The following is a 7500-nucleotide window of genomic DNA, read 5'->3' on the forward strand; positions in this document are numbered from 1 at the left end:
GCATTTTCGATTCCACAGCTAAACTAATATAAATTTACAGAATTATTATAGACAAGTAAACCGTCACTAATAAAATAAGAACAAATAATCAAATTACAAGCAAAATCAAAAATAAATACAATATAACAAAGATACTAATGAAATAAACAGCTTTTCAGGTTTTTCAGGGAGGTCTAACATTAGTTTTCAGGTACATACATTTAATAAAGCAAGCAAATATAAAATAAGCCTTCACAGTAATTAAACATCCTTGTTAATTAATCCTTATTAAAGTTACAAAACTTGCAGTGAGTGATTTTGTTCTTTGTCTTTTGTTGTTTGATTAACATTAAAGACGCAGACCACAGCAGGAATATTAGGCTACTGTCACTTTAAGAGCGAATGCACAGATCTAATATACTGATACACATGCGTTTACTTTCTCAACTGTTTACTTTTACTTAAGACATAACCGACTATATTTACTAGGATACTTGCAATTTTTTTTGCACAATTTAATGTGGAAGTTAGTGGCTGCAGTTCACTTAAAGGCCACCGGTGTCGCTATTAACAAGGTTTCTGAATTCTACCTAATTAGTGTGATATTTATTAGCAATCGTGTTCTGCTTACAGTCTGATCTTTATATATGGCTATGCAAGTCTGTGGGATTTTATTGTACACCAGGAAAAACATCTCTGGTTTAGTTATGCAACTTCCTTAAACTAAATGTAACCTTTGACCTCTTCCTGTCTGTTCGACTGAGATAAATAACAGACTCGCACTCATCTGGTGGTCACTTCCCGTGATCCTCACAAACACAGTCCAAAAGGTCACATGACCTCAAAACTGACTTTATGAAACATTCCTGGCCATATTGTGAACATTTCAGGTGCCGTATTCATAATCTTGCATCAAAATGCAATAATTTGCTCCACAACTTTCTAATTTCTGCTGTTGTAATGGAGTGGGGGACAAATAATTAATCATTAAAAATCAAAACCTTATCAATTAAATAAAATTCCAAACTACACCGTTTCCCACAGAATATTCTGTTTAACTGAGAAATACATAATTTTATTGAAGTCTTGTTTGTTTGTTTTTTTACATGACTATTTGTTCTCTTTCATAGGTTCACTCAACGCTGTGTAGCTTAGACGCAGTGGGAACGCCCTCCGGGTGTGCCGATTGTCTGAAGCCCTTATAGAATCACGCCAATTCATTGGCTGATGGCGCGGGCGCCGCCATGACGCTCCTGCGTCATCATATTATATTAGCGCGCGCACGCCATCTGCTCCTCAGATTTCTCTGCCTTCACGAAGCGGCCATCTTAGCCCTTCGATTTCGTTTTTTCTGAGCCCGTATATTCGGATTTTCACCAGCTTCTTCATCTGCTTCTTCATCTGCACTTCAGCGACTGCGATTAGTGGAACTCTGTTCTCCTTGCGGTGAAGTGCCATGGAGTTTCGTCGTAGCCCGCCGCCATGCGTTCGCTTTATTGCGAACGACGACCCGCACAGTAAGTGTGTCAAGTGTCTGGGTTTTTCTCATGCGCGCGAGGCTGTTTTAGGCTCGTCTAAATGTAAATTCTGTGACAAGCTCCTTCTCAAAACCCTCCGCTCTCGGCTCGCGGTTTTTGAGAAGGAGTCATTCGTTCCCCCCCGTCCCGCTCCCGAGGCTGCCGAGGCCTCGTTGGAATCCGCGACCTGGGGCTCGGATGTAGAGCTCGAGGATATAGAGTACGAGCAGACGGCTCAGGCCCTTTCTCTCCCTCCCTCTCCCGAGCATGCACGCGTTGTTAGGCCAGTCGAGTTTTCTCATGATTATTTATGCCCCAGCTGGAAGATATTATTTACACTACAGCGTCCGGCTCCGAGGATTTCGGGCCTGTTTTACCTTCTGACGCTCTCCCGCCTAGCGGCCAGGAGGCGCGGCCTACTGCGGCCTACACGGAGCTTATCGACGTGCTTTCGTGCGCTACTGAAAAGCTTTCTATCGACTGGCCCGATGAGCCCCGCGAGTCACAATCATCTAAACTCGACGAAAGATTTTTAAGTGGCCCTAATTCTAGGCCTGAGCGGAGAAAGCTGCCCTTTTTCACCGTTCTGCATCACGAGATCACCAGATCCTGGAAGCAGCCTTTCTCCGCGCGCCTAACGAACGCGGCAGCCGCTGACTTCACCAACCTCGTTGGTTTTGTGGAGCAGGGCTATTCCTCTATTCCAGCGGTCGAGGACACGCTAGCTACACACCTTTCCCTGTCGTCTGCTCCGTTGTGGAAATCTCGGCCCCTCCTTCCCTCTAAACCGTGCAGGACTACTTCCGCCCTTATCGGAAAGTCCTACATGGCAGCTGGTCAGGCAGGCATGGCCCTACACACTATGGCCATCCTCCAAGCCTACCAGACAGATGTTTTAAAAGAAATGGATGAGGGAACGGGGATCACACCGGAAGCTGTCAAGGAGCTTCGCAAGGCCACGGATCTGGCCTTAAGGGCCACCAAGCACACTGCGCGCGCTACAGGGCGTTCTATGGCGGGGGCGATTGCTGCAGAGCGCCACCTATGGCTCAATCTCACGGAAATCCGTGATAAAGAGAAGGTTTTCCTCTTAGATGCCCCAGTGTCTCAATCTGGTCTGTTTGGGGAGGTGGTCAACACTGTGGTTGAAAAATTTCGGGCCGCAAAATCCCAGTCAGCTGCCCTCAGGCAATTTATGCCCAGGAGAGCTAGGGAATCCTCCAACTCCTCCCAATCCCAGCCCAGAGAACGTCCTTCTCATAGGCCGGATTTTGCCACTACGAGAAGTGTCTCGGCTCATCCCCCGCCCGCTACGGTCTGGGGAGCCCGCGGTCGTCCGTTGCCCCGCCAGCGGCCCCATAAGCGTCTGGAGCTGAAACGGTCTAACAAACCCTTCACCCCAGCCGCCTCGAATCGTTCCTGACCCGCAGGTCAGAAAAAGGAGAGCCTCCCTCGATCTACGAGGTTGGGACAGACCGCGCAAGCGTTTCTGCCCACCTCTCACTTGCTCTCCTTCTCTAAACCTGTCACCTTCGCCACCCAGCGTGTTTCGAAGTGCAGTTACCCCTCAACTTTGTTCAAGCCGTCTGGCGCAGGAGGAAGGAGACGCATTCAGCTTTCTCCCCTCGCACCCAACGCGTTTGGTACCAGCCGCTCGAATCGGAGAAACTTTCGTTTTCTCTCAGGAGCAGGCAGACCCTTTGGCCTTGGTCAAACAGGCAGTGGTGCCTCCCACTAAGTGTCAGGACGTCAAGTGCTTTCCTTCACGCTGGACCGCGCCACACCACGGGAGACAGCGCATCACCCTAACTCAGGTATGTCCGCCGCATTGCATCACTCCATCTCCTCTATCTCACTTCTTTCCAGAATGGAGTGGTCTGCCAGGGGTATAGCCCTGGATCCTCCGCACGGTTCGGCTCGGCTACACACTTCAGTTCTGTCGCCCGCCCCCTTGCTTCAACGGGGTCTGTCCTACTGTAGTCAACAGCGCCTCAGAGGCTTCTGTTCTACAGTGGGAGATTTCGTCCCTTCTCCTCAAGGGAGCTATAGAAGAGGTTCCTCCGAAGGAAGTCGAGCAAGGCTTCTTCAGCTGCTACTTCTTGGTCCCGAAAAAGGGCGGAGGTCTGCGACCGATACTAGACCTGCGCCGGCTGAATTTCTCTCTTTACAAAGGGAAATTCAAGATGTTAACGCTAAAAGCTATCATATCTCAGATTCGGGCAGGGGACTGGTTCGTGACAGTAGACCTGAAGGATGCATATTTTCATATTCAGGTCGTATGGCGACACAGGAGGTTCCTCAGGTTCGCCTTTGGAGAAAAATCATACCAGTACAGGGTCCTCCCCTTTGGTCTCGCTCTAGCACCGAGAACGTTTACAAAGTGTATGGATGCTGCTCTGGCCCCGTTGCGGCTCCAGGGCATCCGTATACTCAATTACCTGGACGATTGGCTCCTCTTGGCCAACTCCAGGGAATTAGTGACTCACCACAGGGACATTGTCCTTCGTCACATTCAGTCTCTTGGCCTGAGGTTGAACACAGAGAAGAGCGTTCTTGCCCCAACTCTATGCACAGTCTTCTTAGGGGTGCGCCTGGATTCCGTTCTGATGCAGGCCCGTTTGGCTCCTGCCCGGATTTCCAGTCTTCTGACATGTTTGGCCCGCTTCACGCTCGGCCATCATGTTTCTGTGGGCAATTGTCGCAGGCTGCTGGGTCTCATGGCCGCAGCATCCCCCGTGCTCCCCTTAGGGTTGCTCCACATGAGACCGTTTCTGTGGTGGATGAAACTCTCAGGTGCCTGGTCCACAGGATCGGCTTTTCGCCTGTTGAAGGTGTCGCGCAGTTGTTTCCGCGCGCTTTCAATTTGGCGGGACCCTCTTTTCCTTCAGAAAGGGGCAGCATGGGTGCGGTTTTCCGTCGCCAAATGATTACGACGGATGCCTCTCTAACCGGATGGGGTGCGGTTTTCGAGGGCAGGCCAGCATACGGGGTCTGGACTGGGGAGACTCTCGTTTGGCACATAAACAGCTTAGAGCTGAGAGCTGTTTCCCTGGCCCTCCTTCATATTCTCCCCTTTCTCAAAGGGCATCATGTCATTGTCAGAACAGACAATATGGCGGTGGTGTCCCATGTAAGTCTTAAGACAAATTCCTGTCACTGAGGGCAGTCCATGTTCTGGGGGTCCTGAACCTCGCAGCAGATTTTCTGTCGAGGCAGAAACTTAAGTCGGGGGAATGGAAGTTGAACCGCCGAACAGTAGCCCTGATCTGTGAAGTGTTCGGTAAGGCAGAAGTGGACCTTTTTGCATCAAAGGAGTCATCCCAATGCCCACTTTGGTTCTCCGTGAGCCCCCCAGTGCCACTGAGGATAGATGCATTCGCCCACCCATGGCCGATGCGGAGGCTTTATGCATTCCCGCCTGTCAAATTGATACAGGCAGTTCTGTCCAGAGTAAGGGAGAGCGGAGCTCGTCTCCTACTTGTAGCCCCTTTCTGGCCGTCCCAGCCGTGGTTCTCAGAGCTGGTTCCTCTTCTGGAACTCCCCCCTTGGGAGATTCCGGTCAGGGAGGATCTGCTGTCCCAGCTTCAGGGCAGGATATGGCATCCTCGCCCCGAAATTTGGAAGTTATGCGTGTGGCCCATCAGGGTCCGTTAGCTTTAAACTTTGGTCTTCCCGCTGACGTCCAGGAGACCATTGCGAATGCGAGAGCCCCCTCCACAAGAAAGTTGTATTCTTCTAAGTGGGGGGTTTTTGAATCGTGGTGTTCGGCACACGCTATTGACCCAGTCAACTGCCCAGTCGGTTCAGTGCTGGAATTCCTGCAGGAGAAGTTTGCTTCTGGAGCGGCCGCTACTACTTTGAGAGTGTATGTTGCCGCTATTGCTGCTCATAGAGAATCGGATGAGATCCCACTGGGCAAGTTGAGGTTAGTCTCAGCTTTTATGCGTGGGGTTAGGCGCCTGAAGCCAGTACGCTCCCCTGGAATCCCCTCCTGGGACCTGTCGGTCGTCCTGGAGGGCTTAACGGAGGCCCCCTTTGAGCCCTTAGAGTCAGCTCCTGAGCGGATTTTGACTCTCAAGATTACTCTTTTGTTAGCCTTGGCCTCTTTGAAGCGGGTGGGGGATTTGCAAGCTCTTTCTGTTAGCGAGTCATGTATTGATTTCCCTCCTGGCTTGGTCAGAGTGACTTTGAGACCGAAAGCAGGTTATGTGCCCAAAGTTTTGTCCACAGCTTTCCGGTCTCAGGTTGTTAGCCTTCGCTCTTTCCATCCTCCTCCTTTTGTCTCTGAGGAGGACAGAAATCTTAACTTGCTCTGCCCGGTCCGGGCATTGAAGTTATATGTGGATCGCTCTGGCGATTGGAGAAAATCCAACCAGCTCTTGGTATGTTTTGGTGCTGGCCACCGTGGGCTTGCCGCATCAAAGCAGAGAATTTCACACTGGGTTACAGAAGCTATTTCACTGGTATTATGAGGTGCGCGGTCTACCTTCACCTCTTAGCATCAGAGCACATTCCACCAGGGGCATGGCTTCCTCTCAATCCCTTTTTAGAGGTGCCCTCCTGGAGGACATTTGTGTGGCGGCAGGATGTTCCTCTCCGCACACTTTTGTCAGATTCTACAGTTTGGATCTTGACACGACTCCAGGTTCCCAGGTTTTGTCTGCTTGAACCAGTCGTGTGAGTTATCTGGTCTTGTACTAGTTGCGGCAGCGCTTAGCTTGGCGAGTTTGGTATTTCGTTCCCACTGCGTCTAAGCTACCAGTTCCCACTGCGTCTAAGCTCAACCTAAGCTAAGGTTGAGTGAACCTATGAAAGAGAACATCTCTGGTTACTGATGTAACCTATGTTCTCTGAATAGGGAACGAGACGCTGCGTTCGCTGCCAAGCTCCTTGCGCTGCCGACAAGCTTTCTTTTTCGGCAGAGAAATCTGAGGAGCAGATGGCGCGCGTGCTAATATAATATGATGATGCAGGAGCGTCATGGCGGCGCCCGCGCCATCAGCCAATGAATTGGCGTGATTCTATTAGGGCTTCAGACAATGGGCACACCAGGAGGGCGTTCCCACTGCGTCTAAGCTACGCAGCGTCTCGTTCCCTATTCAGAGAACATAGGTTACATCAGTAACCAGAGACGTTTTGGCTAAATCTGATTTTAAAAAAAGTTATTGCGATTGCAATTTAAAATGCAACGTGCAAAAGAAAATTTTTTAGGGCTGTACAATTTGGCCAAAATTGTGCGATTATATATAAATATGGCTATAGAATAATAATTATTATTATTATGACAAAATAAAAAATATAAAAATGACACAAAAAAATACTACTGTAATATTTCACTTTAAAATAAAAAAAATCAAGTATTTAAGAAAAATAATATAATAATAAAAATGTTATTTTACATTACAACCGTAAAATTACATTACTAATATTTATGGCTGCCTGAATTGATTTTCAAAGATTTTTTTACTTTTATTTCTCATTACACGTATGTGAAGACGTTGTGTGTGTTGTGTTCACAAACGTAATTTAATGAAATCGCAGCCTTTGCAATTTAATAATAAAGCCATTTCGCAATTTCGCTTTTATATTTTGATAAATTGTGCAGCTTACTATACTATAATTGGACTATTTCAATTTAAAATAGAAACCAAATAAGAACATCAAGATTTAATAATTTTTCAAAAACATTCTCAAATTAAATTTGAATTGGCTTGTATAAAAAAGCGTGAAGTCGAACCTGTCTGAATGTTTACCTGATCTGTCATTTTGGCTTCTCCTGGTTTTCTGAGGCTGTTTCTGAGCAGGTTCACTGATGACTAGCGTCTTGGATTCGACATCTGATTGGCTCTGCTCGGCATCCGCCTTTTCTGATTGGCTCTGCTTTGGCTGCCGTTTCTTTTTCAGCCTGCCAGACAAAATACAACTTCATCAGCATCAACTCTGTCAAAACAGCAACAAACAAACATCTTAATGAAATAAAATCCTCCCACAGAGCCGTGACACT

The 7500-nt window shown here is 48.1% G+C and overlaps 1 protein-coding gene across 4 annotated transcripts in view; it reads right to left on the reverse strand.

Annotated features, from left to right (window-relative positions):
* Positions 1–7500, reverse strand: part of ncoa7b (nuclear receptor coactivator 7b) — a 43308-nt gene that overhangs the window by 30851 nt on the left and 4957 nt on the right. For all 4 annotated transcript variants that reach the window (XM_077200010.1, XM_077200011.1, XM_077200008.1 and 1 more), the window contains exon 3: positions 7250–7401. In XM_077200010.1, the coding sequence (XP_077056125.1) occupies positions 7250–7401 (152 nt within the window). The remainder of the gene's footprint in view (positions 1–7249; positions 7402–7500) is intronic.

Source organism: Siphateles boraxobius, unplaced genomic scaffold (assembly GCF_051911475.1).
Source record: "Siphateles boraxobius isolate OS27281-9 unplaced genomic scaffold, OSU_SipBor_1 115, whole genome shotgun sequence".
Lineage (NCBI taxonomy): Eukaryota > Metazoa > Chordata > Actinopteri > Cypriniformes > Leuciscidae > Siphateles > Siphateles boraxobius.